Source organism: Fulmarus glacialis, unplaced genomic scaffold (genome assembly GCF_000690835.1).
Source record: "Fulmarus glacialis isolate BGI_N327 unplaced genomic scaffold, ASM69083v1 scaffold3675, whole genome shotgun sequence".
NCBI lineage: Eukaryota > Metazoa > Chordata > Aves > Procellariiformes > Procellariidae > Fulmarus > Fulmarus glacialis.
Genome location: NW_009212201.1, coordinates 3,209 through 18,333, shown reverse-complemented (window position 1 = coordinate 18,333; position 15,125 = coordinate 3,209). Strand labels below are relative to the sequence as shown.

Here is a 15,125-nt window from a genome sequence, read left to right as displayed (position 1 = left end):
CTCAAGAAGACCTTGGCCAAAAGATGTGTCATGGGGAAATCTGATAGAAAAGTCTAAAGCTCTTCAGCTGGCTGCCTGTCGCTTGTGTTTTGTGTCGTTTTGCTGATAGCCTTCTTGCTAATGGCCAGTCACTACACACCGGCAATGGCAAAGGCATCAGTAAATTAGTTGTCACTGGTGCCAGATCAAATGCCTTCAGTGCTAGACTTGGTACCGTTGCCGGTGATTTACTGACCCAACTATATTTAGCATTACCAATGTTTACTGTGCCCCAAACAGTTCATCTTCGTAAGAAATCATTTCCTTTGTGAATCATGACTTTCCTCCTCATTTTTGTTTAATTACAAAGGCAATTGATAAAAAGCACCTTGTAAGACAAGCATGCTATTGCTGACAACTGCAGTGGTTGCTATGGAGATTTTGATGTTGTGAGCATGGATTATGACTTCGGTGAGAATAGAGCAGATGAAGCTTTAATTTTAACACGTCCTGTTTCTATGCAAGCCTGATTTTTAGAAGTGGCAAGACGATGAGATGAGGAAAACAAGTCTGTATATTTTCAGTTGTAGTAATCCTCTGTGAGACACATTAACTGTGATCTGACACTGATACAGATATCTAACTATATCTTTTTAATTGATTTTTATACAAGACGTTTGGTGCTGGTGTCCAGCATCAAATCACATGTCCATCAAATCATGGGGATTTTATATGTAATTTTCCTTGGTTATTGTCAGTACCTTTGGGCAGTGTTTTGATGTTTTCCTGGTCTACCTGATGGGAGCCAGCCTGACAAGTTAGGTTTGTGCATGCATGTGTTGAGAGAGAGAGAGAGAGAGGCATCTTCAGCATTGGCTTCATCCTAACGAACGCCTTGCTTTCCAGCCTACTCCAGTGGGATCCGTTCATGTAGATTCTGGGACGTCCGCAGTAACAAGAGACAGCCACGTCCATAGGGACCGACCATCGCAGCAGGCCCTTCGCAATCAGGTGCGTTGCTCACAACTGCTTCAGCAGTGCCGCATTGTTCGTCACCTCTCTGAATTCCTCTTGGACCGGAGAAGCAGAAACCGCATGCCATTAGAGGTGGCTGGGGCCAATTCTTGCATTGGTCATGGCAAGCACAATTCCTGCTTAATTTAGAGATTGTGATTTGAGCAGAATTTTGTCAAAGCAACAGATTGCTGAAATACTGTATTGGCCAGTGGAATTCCTCGGGATCGTGAACCAAGTGGAGTACAATTTGGAATGGGTCATTTTTCTGAAGTTTGCGGGTAAGCTGTTTAACTCAATTACCCAGCCTGCTCAGACTATCTGACCTACCTGGCCAACCATGTTCTTTTGGGTGCTTTTACTCATAGCACATGGACCATGGAGTAGACCAACAGTTGTGGCAATGGCAACCTGCCCCCAGGTGCCCTCTTCCCATGGACCGTGCGGCTGCAATAAGGATGTGCGTGTCCTGTGTACATGCAATACATCCTTCTCAGGGTGTCCAGTTCAAGGTGTGAGTGTTGCAGAGCATAAAGGTCTGGCAGGGTAGGGTCCCTTGGGGAGGCTGGGCATGATGGTCCAGATGAACTGCCAGTTTTTTAATTTGAATTTCCCCATTTTTTCCTTTCTAGTTGTAATATTTTGTTGTTGTTGAGAGTTTGGATTTTCTGTATTAACAGAACTGATCAGAAGTTCAGTAGATCTCCAACTGCCGGCTCCTAGCTAGAGCTGTTGGTGCTCTTACTTCCCAGTGAGTGGTTCTGGGCTCGCTCTGCTCCTCTAACCGCTGTGTGCCATTCTAGCTCCTTGTCTGCCTTCTCTGCACCCACTCAGCTCACGCGAGCTGGGGTTCGTGGGTGCAGAATAGAGTGAGATGTAATAACCTGTCTGGGCTCAGCTTTCCTTGTTCCATGCAGCTGGGCTCTGAATGGTAGAGCCACTAATGTACACTAGAATACATCTAAAGCCATCAGCTACAATCAGGATGAATACCCCTTGTTAGAAGTGTTGCTTGTAGGAAGCTGGATTGTTTGAAGCACGTGTGCAGTACTGTATTTATGCATGCTGATTAGTGTGGACTGGTTTGTGAGTACTAGTAAAATAATCTGCTTTAATATATTGCCTGATTAATGCATTAACCCCCCTTTTTTGGGTGGCAGTCTCTAGTTGTCCGCTTTGACAACAGACCTTCACGCTGTGTACGTATGAGGCATCTTGTTTCCTTTAATGGACAATGACGCCTGGCTTCATTTTCAAGCTCGTTAGTTCACAAATTATAGTACAGAGCCCAAAGAAATCTGTCCTATTCCCAAAATATTATGCAGGCAGCCTTCAGTCCTTGTTCTTCTGAGCCTATCGAATAGTCTTGATACTGTATTGCGTGGCAGCTTTTGTCATTTTTTTTTAACCTAACCATTACTTAGGATGCTGAATTATTTAATATTCCCAATATGCAGGGAAAATCAGTTTCTTCTCGCCATAACATTCCAAGGGATGTTCCTTTTAAGCAAACGATTTCTCTAAAGGAAAAAGTAGAAAAAATAAACATCTAGAGCAGTGAATTGGAGGCATGGGTTTCGGTCAAGTAACTGCCTTGATCTCAAGAGTTAATTGCCTTATTTTTCTTCCTGGGTATAATAATTGCAGATTCTTTTTTATAATATTTCGTTCCCAGTAAAGATGCTGATGAGAGAGTGATCTTTTTGTAGCCTTTTCCTCTAGGAAGTGAAGATACTTAACTGTGAAAGATGGGTGAGCCCTGCCCCCTCTGTCTTTAGATGCCAGTCTGATCTTGCAGTTTGTTAGCTGGTAGGAAAGTGATGAGTGTTAACGGGAACTTGGTGCTCTCGAATTTCACGGGCATCACTTCCTCAGTGTCACTGCTTGGGTTGCATTTTGGGTGGCTTGGCTCAGCTCAAGCCTGCTTCAGAACCAGTTTATCACGTACTTGGCTGTAGAGCTAAAAGACAAAAATTTGGCTCTTGTGGCTGCTAAAGTCTTCCCTAGAAGCTGCTTCCAGGCTCCTAGGCAGAAGGGTGCTTCTCCTAACGTTGACATAGCATGGTACTACTTCATCGCCTGGGCTAGCCAAGCGACCTGATGGCATAGTGCTTTGGAAGAAGCAGCACTCAGGATCTGTTTTCTACTAGCTTTTAAAACCTGCATTTAAATTCTCCAGTTGTTCATAATCTTGTGACTTGCAGCAATTAAAAAAATATTCCAAGGGAAGTGCTTCTCCTTCGAATGTCACCAAGTACAAAAAGTGTAAGCAGCGTCTCAGGCTGACAGGAAGAACGTGTAATAAGAAGATTTAATAGGACAAGCCTGGACAAGACCACCTCTAGGGAAATAGTACCTATGAACTGGATTTGGTGCCTGCTTGGAAGGAGGAGCAGCACTGTGGGTCACTCCGGGAGGAAGTCAGAGGTCACGTGCAAAGGGAATGATAGTGAATGTTTTATAAAATGCCAGGAGACTTCTTTTTTTACTCTGCTTCCCTTTTGCATGTATCCTATTCTAGTTGAGTGACAATTTACTAGTTAGTGTTTAAGTTTATTCAAAGGTTTCTGGAGTCTTTCTCCTATGTGGAGCTGCTTGTGGTCTTTTTTTTTCTTTTTTCTTTCCTTTTTTTTTTTTTTTTTTACAGTGGCACTGAGCCCTGTGGCTTCTCTCTTGCTCAGACCAGGGCTTGGGCTCATCATCCGTGGCTGCAGGGAGTAACACAAAGTAGTGCTGGGGAAAGGCAGGGCCTGTGCACCTCTCTTTGGTTAGTTCCTTCAGCTTCGCTGATGATAACTTGATGTTTATTTGCTTGAGCCTCTTGTTTCCTGGCCAGGTCCATGGTGTCTCTGTTCACCATCCCTCCTGCCAGGTGTGTGCGCGCTGGGGGGACTCTGCTGCTCTGTCCAATCTTCTTTCAAATTTGTGCTTCAGCTTTGAAACATTTGCTTGAATTTTTTATATGGTGTCCAGGGAGACACCTTTTAAATGTGTCCCTTCGGTCACTTCAGGCTTGACTACATCCTCTGTTGTTGGCCTGAGGCCAACTCAGATCTACCTGTTTGTCCTATGCTTCCCAGTCTTAGGAAGTGTTCCTCCAGCTGGTCGGTTGGGTTTAGGTGCACTGAGATCCTCCTGGGTCTTAGCTGAATGCTGGATGTGACCTGTGAGGAGCTTCACATGCAAGTGCAAAGTGGTTCTTCTAATAAAACAAATAAAATTCTAATAATTTAATTGCCTAAAGTTTGCATCTGTTGGGGATAAAGAAGAACCTATTAGCGAAAGTTTCTTATCTACTTTTCTGCAGAAAACCAAAAAACCACCAACCCTCTCCCCAGTCAAGCAGGTGTGGTGGATGTTTCCTTCTGCACCGTACAGGTGAATCAGTGTGTGGAACTGGCTTTTGGTGAAATAAAACGTGGCTTTGTTTTATGTTGCAACTTTGGGTTAAAAAAATACGTATTTTAGGGAGGTCGAGCTTGTGTATCCAATCTTGCTGCCATGCCAAGTGCTCTGGTGTGTGTGACCTGACAGATGTAGTTAAACATGCTGTCAGTGTGTTTATTTCTATGCTGAAACCCATGGAAATGAAGCCGTGTAAAGAAATAACTTCTTGAATAGATCTGAGCTTTCTCTTCATTTAGCAGCTAGAGGAGAAGAAATCCACTCCTGCAGTGGATTACTGCAGACACCGCTGAAGTAAAGTATGAGGTGCACTTGGTAAAGAGAAATTGTAGCCCAGCTAAAAGTTTAAATGCCTTGCTTTTTGCAAAGAAACTAACTCACTAACAAATACCCTTTTATTTCTTCCCCTCATTCACCTTTTGCCCTCTCTCTGTTTCTCTCGTGCTTCTGAACTCGTGAGCAGGCGTCAGATCGCCGAGGGGAGTGGGAGATCCAGCCAAGCCGGCAGACAAATACCTCGTACTTGACATCTCATTTGGCTGCAGATCGGCACGGAGGATCAGTACAGGTACCTCTTTCTCCTGATGTGTACGGCCTTGATGCGAGAATTAGTGTTAAATCCCCTGAATTCTCCTCAAATTGCAGCAACATCGTGGTCAGGAGAGCGATTTCACAGGCCGGTTTGGTCCTGTCCTGTACGTAACGCTCAAGCCATGGTTTTGTGGGACCCAAGCTGTGATGGCCAACATCGCTGCTGTTACCACTTCAATGAAGCTTTTCCTCTGAGAGCTATTTTGAACTCAGATTTGTCAAATTGAACACAGAAAGGAGTGTATATTAGCAGGTCTGGTCTATAAAGCACCCTTTATCCCCAGCTTGGGGATCCTTTGAGGTAGTAAGAAGCAGCTGAAATAGGGTTTGTTGTATATAAACCCCATTAATGTTAAGAAAACAGTTGAGCTGTTCCAGTTCAGGCTTGATAGGTGAGGTTCTGGTCAAATTCCTCCTGCTTAATGGAAATCTAAGGGTGTCAGACTGGAGAAATGCACAGGGATGGCTGGTGCGAGTAGGCTGCACAGCCACTTCTCCCTCCGGATGGAAGGGAGACAGGCTGAGCTGTTGCTGCAGTTGCAGGGTGTGGTGACCCTGTTCTCTTGCTCCCCAGTGCATTTGCATTTTAATTTTGGATCCGGTGACAGAACAGCACCAGCACAAGTCTAAGGCATGGTGGCTGCAAGTTGGATCTCTGGGTGATTGCACTGTGAAAGGTGGATGAGCAGAGGATGCGCGACAGTGCCAGACAGCATTAAAGGTGGCACTACAGCTAAGTTTTTTAATTCCTGAAAAGACCGCTTCTGTTTATGAAACCATACCTGCCTCTGGTTGTCACTCAGGCTCGCTAGGGGAGTTTTCTTGCACTACTGCCAGAGTAAGATGGCTGGACGTGCTAGAGAGAAGATGCAAGAGTCATTCAAGCAAACAAGAACTGTCTAATATTGCTGGTGAGGTCACCTCTTTTGCGGAGGTTTGCCTGCGAGAGCTGGCTCTGGTGCCAGACACAACACTTTGAAAATTGGCTCTGGTGAAATGGGAATTAGTGCCTGGAGTGGGACAGAGCCGAGCTGAGGAGACGGGAAGTGCAGGGTGCCACTAAGTGAAATGCAGATTAGATTGAAAATTTACTTATTCCTGATACTTGGTTGGATTCAATGATTTTTTGGCTTGATTAGCCACATTTGTTTTTTTATTTGAAAGTATTTTTCTGAGTAGCAGAGAAATTGAAAGATAAGGAGGAGCTAATGTATGTATAGCTTTGATCTCAGACATGAGCAGACAGTAAACTGGAGAAGTGTTCAACGTCAGGTTGGACGGGGCTTTGAGCACCCTGATCTAGTGAAAGCTGTCCCTGCCCACGTCAGGGGTGTTGGACTAGATTATCTGTAAAAGTCCTTTCCGACCCAAACCATTCTGTGATTTTATGAATTCAGCACTCAGTAAGTACAGAGTAGGTGTTTTTATTCATATTTTTTTATGTAAGGGGAATAGTTTCCTTGGGCCAAGGCAGCATGAGCTGTGTCTCCCCACGAACAGTGCTCTGCCAGAGTAGTTACAGCAATAAGGCAGTCCTAGTCTGAATTGGACTGGGAGGGTTGCCTACCTGAGCAGTTTACAAGCCTGTGCGTGTCACCGTAAGCATTAAAATTCTGCTTATCTGCAGCTAAGAACAGGAAATCTTCTACTGTGCATGGCTGCTGGGCTGCAGATGCTTAAATTGTTTCTCAACAGATGCCCCCGCTCATGCTGAACCCTTGGGAGGTCAGTAGCTTCAAGTGGCTGTTTCCTTTAAGGCAATGGTTGAATTTGCCACATCAAAATGGAGTGGCAGCACATAAAAAAAGAGGAGGAAAATCAAAGCCTTTTGTAAAATGAAATTTAACAAGTAGCTGGAGAAAGTGTGGGAAGATCACTGGGAAGAGCACGATTAAGTGCTAGCGCTTTGCAAAGTTGTGTGGGAAGTGTGAGGGTCTGGAGAACCTGGGTGGGCCTACAGTGTGATGAATCTGGGAAGCGGGGTGTGAAGAGAACCCAAGGGGTTGTCACTCGAGGAGGGCTCTGAAAACCACATGAGCTGAGTCCTGACCTGTCTTGGCAGAGACTGGCCACGGGACTTGATCTGCAGAAACAGCAGTTGCTGGTAGAACTTAAGTATTCAAAACGAACATGGATAGATGTACTTAATAGTGAGAGGACATCTGCTTCAGTGGCTTCCTTCCCTTCACCTCTGATGGTTAGGTCATCCAGAGCGACCAGGAATACTGGGTAGCACCTTGATCACCCCCATGGGAGATACTCCTTTTACCTTGTAGAAAGGTGAAGAAGAGGTGGAGTGGGATGGGAGCCACGCTTCGTTACAGCTCTGGACCCTGGAGCAGATCCAGGTGTTGACAGCAACGCACAGGAGCCTGTCCTAACTTCCAGATGGAGTGCGAAAGAGCCGGCCAAACTTCGGTCTCATACAGGCTTCTTTGGAGGTTGTTGTGGCAATAGAGCAATGATCAATTATCCAGAAAATTATGTGCTCTCCTGGCAAATGCAGAGCTGCTGGCAGCTGGGGATCTGGATGGTCATCCCTATAATGGAAATGCTGAAGTAAGTCATAATGTCAGCTGTGAAGCGAAAAGAGATGAGAGACCGTATCAATAGCTTTTGGGTGAGGACTGTGTAAGGAGTGAGACTCTGGTGACTCTGGAGTGACTTCTTCGTGCGGTACCGGCAGGCAACAGGACTGAGTCGCTTGCCTGTAAAAGTGTCAGGAGAAAACAATCAACATAATAACAGTTTGCGTGTGTATATAGGACTGTCAGTTAGTCTTCATACTAGTGGCGTAGCCTCCCAAAGTGGCATAGCCTCCCAAAGACACAAGACCCGTGCTGGGCGTAGGAGTGTAGATCAGTGAACACGGACACAGTCCCCTGCACGCTGTTCTGCTTGGGATGAACCAGCTGGTCTCTCCAAACCAGGCACATGATTCAAAGGCATCCAAGGAACCTGACAGCCTGCTAAGAGGGTGCAAAGAGACAGGAGCAAATGGAAGTTATTCTGCAGATTTCCCATTCCTACAGCATCTCTTGTCTAGGCGGGTGGAGAGGTGGAGACGTGCAAGGGGGCTTCGTTAACAGGGTGTTCATTTGTGTTTCAGGTGGTTAGCTCGACCAACGGGGAGCTGAACGTGGACGACCCGACGGGGGCACACTCCAACGCACCAATAACAGCGCAGGCAGAGGTGGAGGTGGTGGAGGAAGCTAAGTACGTTTGCTTTACAAACAGGCTTTCCACTGGTGTGGTCATTAATCCTCCTCCTGGGAAACGAGTGGGGATGTTTACCCGTGGTGAAATACTCAATGCTCGTGTCCCATGCCCTTTTCCTTGCATATTGCTGCTTTTGTGCATGGTGCCTTCAGTGCTGCTGCTGCTTCTTTTTTACACTTGTCATGGGTGGAGAATGTAACTCTTACTCAGAGCATGTATTGCAAGATAGACAGTAGCACGAATACCGAAATAATGTGAATTGATTTCAGGAATCCCGGTGAGCGTCCCCTGTTCCAAAAGGAGAACGCGCTGTACTCTCGTGCTGAGAGCGTAGGAGTAGCTTGAGCACAGCTCAGTGAAGAGATTGTTGGTCTGAAAGTTAACACTTTATTTCTGGCTGCAAGAAGTGGATGCCAGGTATCCGGAATGGTCCTGAAGTAACTCTTGCAGGGACGGGTAGTTCTCTCTGTGAATTCTCTTGGTCCAGCGCAACGGAAGCTGAGTGAGAGAAACCAGAAGCATCTCCCTCTGAGCTGACCTCTCCTCTGTAGCTTGTGGTCAAGAGTGAGAACTGATGTACAAAGTTGCTGCTTTGACCATTTTGGCCTCCTTTGCACACATGCTGCATCTGGCACCATCATGTCACCTTCTGCATGATCCTCAACATGGGACCTTCTCGCTGTCTCTGAACTAGACCAGGACCCTAGCAGGTCACAGTGTAATCCTGACATTCCCCGTGCGAGGGGTAAATAGGCCCCGGGGCTGCCTTTGAACTCGTTGGTGCTGTGACGTTGCCCAACTGCCTGGTTACAATTTGACTGGATGACACTGGTGTCGCTTGTCCCACGTTGTTTGTCTCAGCTTTGTGGGAACTTCTGTTAGGAATGGCTTGTGGGAGGGTGAAGAAGAAAACTGGCAGGCGTGAGAAAGGGAATGTTGATGGAAGAGGTCCCTAGGTATGCGTCAGTCTGAAGCCAGTGCTGGTTGTCCTGAAGGTCTTCTGCTGTCTATTCCTCTGTCCCTTGGGAAGCGCTTACATGTGATCTTGCTCGCTGGTAGCTGGCCTGGGTGTGATCCTGGCAGCAACGTGCCCGAGCAACAGATACATTTTCTCCTCCCAGCCAAAAGAGTGAGCCTTGGTTTTGGTGCAGGCTCCTCATCAAGTACGGCGGGATGGGGGAGATCTTGAGGCGAAACTTGCGGATTGGGCAATATTCCTCTTAGATATGGGTAGAGTGGCCTGCAGAGACCACCAGTTTGTCATCACAGGCTCTGTCTTGGTCAAACTGAAGTGGGTCCCCCCGGGCATGTGGCTTGCGGTTGCCCCTCGGAAGGATGGGGCAATTGCCACCCTTAACAGTTACCAATAAAACAACCCAATGCAAGGAAGAGCCAACTTTTAAGATAAGACCACCTTCAGCCTATTTCTGCAGCGCCTTGTTCAGTGAGGCCAGGGTCCAGACCCCACACACGTGTAGAGGGGAGATGTCAAGACAGGTGAAAAGGAGTGTGCAAGGGCTGTGCTGCACAAGCCGTGTCTCGTGACACGTGGAACTGTTCTGTCTCCCTCCAGCCCTTGTTTGTGTGGTCCCAGATCGGTTTTGGAGGTGCTGGGAAGCAGAGCATGGGCTTTGCACTGACAGGTTTGAGGTGTCTTGTAATTCCCAAGTGTAGTCCACTTCGTTCCTGTTGCCACAGGGAGGGCTGACTTCATCTTCCCTTGCACCTGTGATCATAAATCCCCTCAGATATATGCAGAGGGCGAAGGACTTTTGGAGTCTGGTGTGCAGTAAAGTGGGCCAGAAAGAGCTAGAAGGAGCTGGAGCTGGGGCTCTGTGCTTCGAGACAAGATGCAATAGCAGAAAGGTCTTTCCCTGGCACTCCCGGCAGGCAGAGGAGCTATGCAAATGCTTCTGCTTTGGGGTACGCTGGAGATAAGCTCCTGATCCCGGCAGTGGGTTTCGCTGAAGAGCCGGTCCCAGGCGCAGATCTGGCCCTTCTGCTGCTGGAGCTGGAGGGGACAAGAGCAGATTCCTCTCCTGGTGGCCCTGAGCCCCTTTCTGATCCCAGCCCCAGATAAGAGCCTCATGGGGCCGGTGCCTTCATGGAAAATAGGGGGTGTTTGTCAGAGGCCTCAAGACCCTGGAAAACGTGGCAGTTCTCAGCGGCGCCATGGCAAGGGCAGAGGTGGTATGAGGGCTGGGGGTGGGCGGCGGGCAGGCATGGTGTGTGTCTGCCAGTCTGCACTGCATGTTTGCATGGCTGCAGTGACATGCTTTCATCCCACCTCTGTGAACTAATTGCTCTTTCTTCCTTTCTGTGTTTTTTCTCTACACTCTCTGTAGCTGCCTGAAAATGCTCAACTTGTGGTGAGTCCCTCTCTCCAGTCCACATGCAAGGGGGAGCGGACCAGACTAGACTGGGGCTGGCAAAATCAAACTGACCAAACCCTAAAAAGGCACAAAGTCAAAGCCAACCCAGAGCTGTTTTGATTTTAGGACCGTGCTGAGGACCACATGCAATATTGGGGAGGGTGTGGGCTATGTCTGAGCGGCCGCATTAGGCCAAGCAATTTGGCTGATCTCTGAACTGATGGATGCAAAAGATGGATTTTAATCCTTTTCTATTTGGCTTACCATCTCCCCCAAACTGTTACGTCCATGAGCAGATGATGTCTAATGGAGTTGGGCAGTCGGGACCAGGCTTGCTGAGCGTCTTGCAGGAATTCCTCACGCAGACGGTTACGAAGGGAAAACCCTGCGCTGGGTATCGAGGGGAGGGGGCCAGTCGCTTCCTCAGAGAGTTTCATCTGAAGAAGCATGGGCCAGGTCCTGTATCATTAGAGGATGGAAAGACGTGGCCATGGAGTCCTCATTAGTGACAGAGCCCCAGCTAGAGCCCCTGACTGGAGAGGGTGGGTGAGAGATGGCTCCTTTCCAAAAACCCTGAAGCTACCAGCTGAGGGTGCACGTGAACTGGCTTCTCCAGGAAAGAAGGGGCGGAGGGGTTGGGATTAGCGTTGGTCCAAGCCCAGCTCAGACATATGTATTGTTTTATCAGGGTTTTGAAGCCGCAGCTGTAGTGTCCCATGGAGGTGTTCCCTCCCTCCCTTGCCCATTGGGGAATCCACGTACTCAGTAAGCGTGGGACCAAGTGGAGACTTGGATGAGGAGTTTGTAGGTCCCAGGGAGGGCTGATGGGTGGGAATCGCTACGGAGCGAGGTGACAAAGCCCGTGTGCGGCGAGGAATGTCCTTGTTGGATGGGAGACTGACCGCCTCTGCCCTGCTCTCCATAGGCATTGCCTCCAATACCTCTGGCATCTCTGGCTTCTCTGTATGTCGTAGTCTGGGGCTGTTCTCTTGGGCATTGTCTGCATGCAGAGAGATCACGTTCTGTAATTGTCAGCCTGCCTTATTCTTTTATTTTGGTGTTTTGCCTCTGCCTGTCTGAACTGCCAGGACTTCCTTTCCTGAACCCTTCCCTGGACCTCTGAGTAACAGCCTAAAAAGACAGTCACAAGGGAAAACAGCCAGAAGTCAGTCAGCTCCCTTCATTTGGTGCCCAAGGAAATGAGTGCTGCTCAGCCCTCTTCTTCCCTTACCCACTGCATGTGAAATCATAACTTACGCATTTTCCATCCTCTCTCCCCATAACGTCCCATCCCCCCCCTTACTCACCATTGCCCAAGTCATGAAGGAAGGTGGCTGCTGTGGGAGAGAAATACTGTGACAGGTTAAAGCAGGAGATGGTGGCAGATGGCCCGGGACAATAAAATGCAAGACCAACCCTGGGGTGGGGGGAACCATGCACAGGAACCTGGGTTGGGTGGTGCTTCAGACTGCACGCTGCAAATGTCAGGCTAGGTGGGTAGTGATGGAGTCGTCACAGGTCACTCTAAGCCCGTGTTCCTGCAAGGACGAGTGCTTTGCGTTTTCTCTCGGCTCACCTCCAAACTGGGCCTGTTTAGCAACCTAAAGACAAATCGTGGACATTAAACTTCCCCTGGCCATTAGTCTGTGCAGGCCAGAGTAACGTGTGGTGGGAGGTGGCCCTCCTCTTGCTGTGGCTGTTTGAGCTTTCCATTTTGTAGGGGATTTCGGTCTCCCCAGCAGATGATCTGTGCTGGCAGGCTTGGCTCATGGCGGGGGGGTTGTCACCCATCGCTTTTGCACCCCGTAGTAAGGCTCGTGCATCCGGGGGCAAGCATCTTCTGGGGTACGAGTGAGAACGAATCTGCTCCTCCAGCTCTGAGAGGATAGAAGTGTAATGCCGACATTTCAGAGCCATGAAGGACTCAAGGAAAATAATTTTGAGAAGTTGTTACAGTGTTTTTGAATGCTTTTTGTCTGGCTGTTGGTAAAAGATGCTTGTAGGAAAAAATGGTCTTTGCATACTCACATCCGCTCTTGCTGCTTATCCAGGCATCCCTTCCACCAGCCTGAAAAAGTAGTCTTTCAGCATCACCCGGGCTTCTCTGGAGATGGCTGTAACAGCAGAAGGAGAAAGACACGTAGCTCAGGAGCAGAACTTGCACAGAACAAACACCTTTCTTCCGTGCAGGGGATTCCTGACAGTGGGCTGAGGATAGGAAGGTAGATACGCCTTAAATGCCAAGTAATTCTGTAGGAAGCCAGCAGGACTAGAAAACCTGGGTGACTTCTTTCAGAGTATCCCACAAGTGAAACCACCACTCTTCATGGTTCAGCTGCGATGGGCGATTTTCTCCCCACCTCAGCCTCCACTATCCATCCTTCTTGCTCCCCCTAATCCCCGAGCACTGTGCACCTCCCTCGCATTGGATGGGGGAAGAAGCAGGGGTTCCGCATATCGGCACTGAATAATTTATCCAGGGTGGAAGCTCTGGTTATCGTGAAAGGTTCAGTAAGGAAACCTGGTCCCTGAGCCGAGATCTCTTTGGAACTTGTCATCTTAGTGAACGGTGGTGAAAACCGTGTGTCTCATAGCTGGGAAGAGCAGCCAGGGCTTACTGTCCCAGTCCGCTTCCTCCGGGGTTCAGACAGAGGGAGCGGAGCATCTGGATCCTTGTTTTACTGCGTTCCCAGATGGCTCCTTGGTGTTCCTGCCCCAGTCAAGCCTCGGGGGGGGGAGACAGCCCGGCTCCCGGTGCTCAGGGGCTGCGCCCCACGGTCGCCCACAGCCTTTGGGCGGCAGGACCCCCCAGTGCATAGCTACTTGCCTTTGCTGGTCTACCACCGCCAGCTGGTGGTGTCAGCCATCCACCAGCATCTGCCGACCTTGCCGACCGTCCTGTGGGATGGCAGGTCTGTCTGGGCCTCAGGCTGGGCGCGCAGAGGTGCTGTTGCATGCGGCTGAGCGGAGGGAGGCCCGGGGTGGTGGGAGACCTTCCCGGGGTGCCGGGCGTGGGGCTAACTTGCCTTGTCCTTTGTGCCCCAGGTGCTGCTGCTTCTTTAAGAGGAAACGGAAGAAGACGGCTCAGCGTCACAAGTGACCGGTGCCTCCTGGGCCTTGCAGGAACCACCACGCCTGCAGCTCCTGCCCTGTCTCACTGGAAGGGGCTTCTCTTTAGGGGGGAGGAGGAGGCATAGGAGGAAGAGAGGAAACAAAAAAAAAAAAGTGACATTTTAAACCAAAAAGAGAAGAAAACGTTCCAAAACAAACCACTCTGGGGTGGATCTGCTGAATGGTCTCCCTCGTTCACTCCAAGCCTGAAGCTCCTTTTGGGACCAGGACTGTGGCTGGCTCAGGTCTTGGTCGCCCTGGGAGGGGGGCTGGCTGGCTGACCCTCCTTCCCGTTGTTTACGGCGAAGGCATCGTTCACGCAAACCTGAGGACTGTGCTTAGCTCCTGCTCACTTTCCTCCCCTCCCTCCCCTGCGCTCTCTGCTCCTTCGTCCTCCTCCCTTCTTAATTAAGTGAAGATTGGCTGTCGAGAGGGCAGGAGGATGCGGTGCGGGCAGGAGAGTTGCGTGGGAGAAGGGCCTGACTGCTGCAGCAGTAAGAGACAGGTTCCCTTTTCGGCTCCTTGGGAACAGTTACACTGTAATGTGCAAGCTGTGAGAAATTTGCAATCTACTGTTCCAGTTAGGTTTTTTTTCCAGCTCCCTTGACACCTCCCTCCTCTGATGGTAACAGAGCAATGTGGATTGTTTTAAAGAAGCTGACATCGTTGCACTTTTTATTATTTTTAGCATTTACAGATGCACATTGTATCTGTGGATCTCTGCGTGGCCACGCGGTGCCAGCGCAGACAGACATTCAGCTGGGAAGACGGTGGGGTGCAAAGAATGCCCTCGAGTGAGGATGTCGACGACATCCGCACGACCCTCGTGCCAGTTTGGGGTTCCCGACGCCCGCCTTGGGCCGTGCGCTGAGGAAAGCATACTTGAATTTTCAATCACCCTTTCTAGCTGCCGGTGAATGTCCCTACCGTGGTTTCCTACACCGTGCCTGACCCAACCGGCCGGGAGACGTAAGGCCGTAGCCCGGCATTGGCAGGAGGGAGCAGAATCAACTTTGCTGGGCTGGAGGCGTTTGCACTGGCTTAAGAGGTAGATCTGGATTAAGGTAACTGGGAGGCAGCCCTTTCCCAAAGCGTAGGTGTTTCTCGGTGTGCACAACCGGGCAGCCTTCTCAAATCCCTCCGGTAGGGTGATTGTGAACATGTACCTTCTGCGAGAAAACGTTAGCAGGAGCAAAGCTTCCCCGGCAGGGGAGAGGATACGTCACTGCCTTAACACTGATTTCATCTCCAGATGGTCAGATAGGTTTGACTGGAATAGCCTTCACGTCCTCTTTGCGAGCATGGGTCTGGGGCACGTGGGACGCCATCCCACCTCACAGGAGAAGCCACAGTTCTCATGCACCATTTTTGGCCAAACCAATAGCTAGCAAAGGGCTTGGGGCGCTTTGCACATGTGTTAAAAAAAAAAAAAAA

General features: G+C 49.2%; 1 protein-coding gene across 3 annotated transcripts in view; it reads left to right on the top strand.

Annotated features, from left to right (window-relative positions):
* CSNK1G2 (casein kinase 1, gamma 2) overlaps nt 1-14,347 on the top strand; it is an 87,306-nt gene extending 72,959 nt beyond the window's left edge. Inside the window, exons 10-13 of one of the 3 annotated variants that reach the window (XM_009577776.1) lie at nt 886-990; nt 4,862-4,966; nt 8,099-8,205; nt 13,626-14,347. In XM_009577776.1, the coding sequence (XP_009576071.1) occupies nt 886-990; nt 4,862-4,966; nt 8,099-8,205; nt 13,626-13,680 (372 nt within the window). In that variant the 3' untranslated portion in view covers nt 13,681-14,347. Of the gene's footprint in view, nt 1-885; nt 991-4,861; nt 4,967-8,098; nt 8,206-10,553; nt 10,578-13,625 lie in introns of all 3 variants that reach the window. The other 2 variants (XM_009577777.1, XM_009577778.1) reach the window with 2 other exon arrangements.
* The last annotated feature ends 778 nt before the right edge of the window (nt 14,348-15,125 follow it).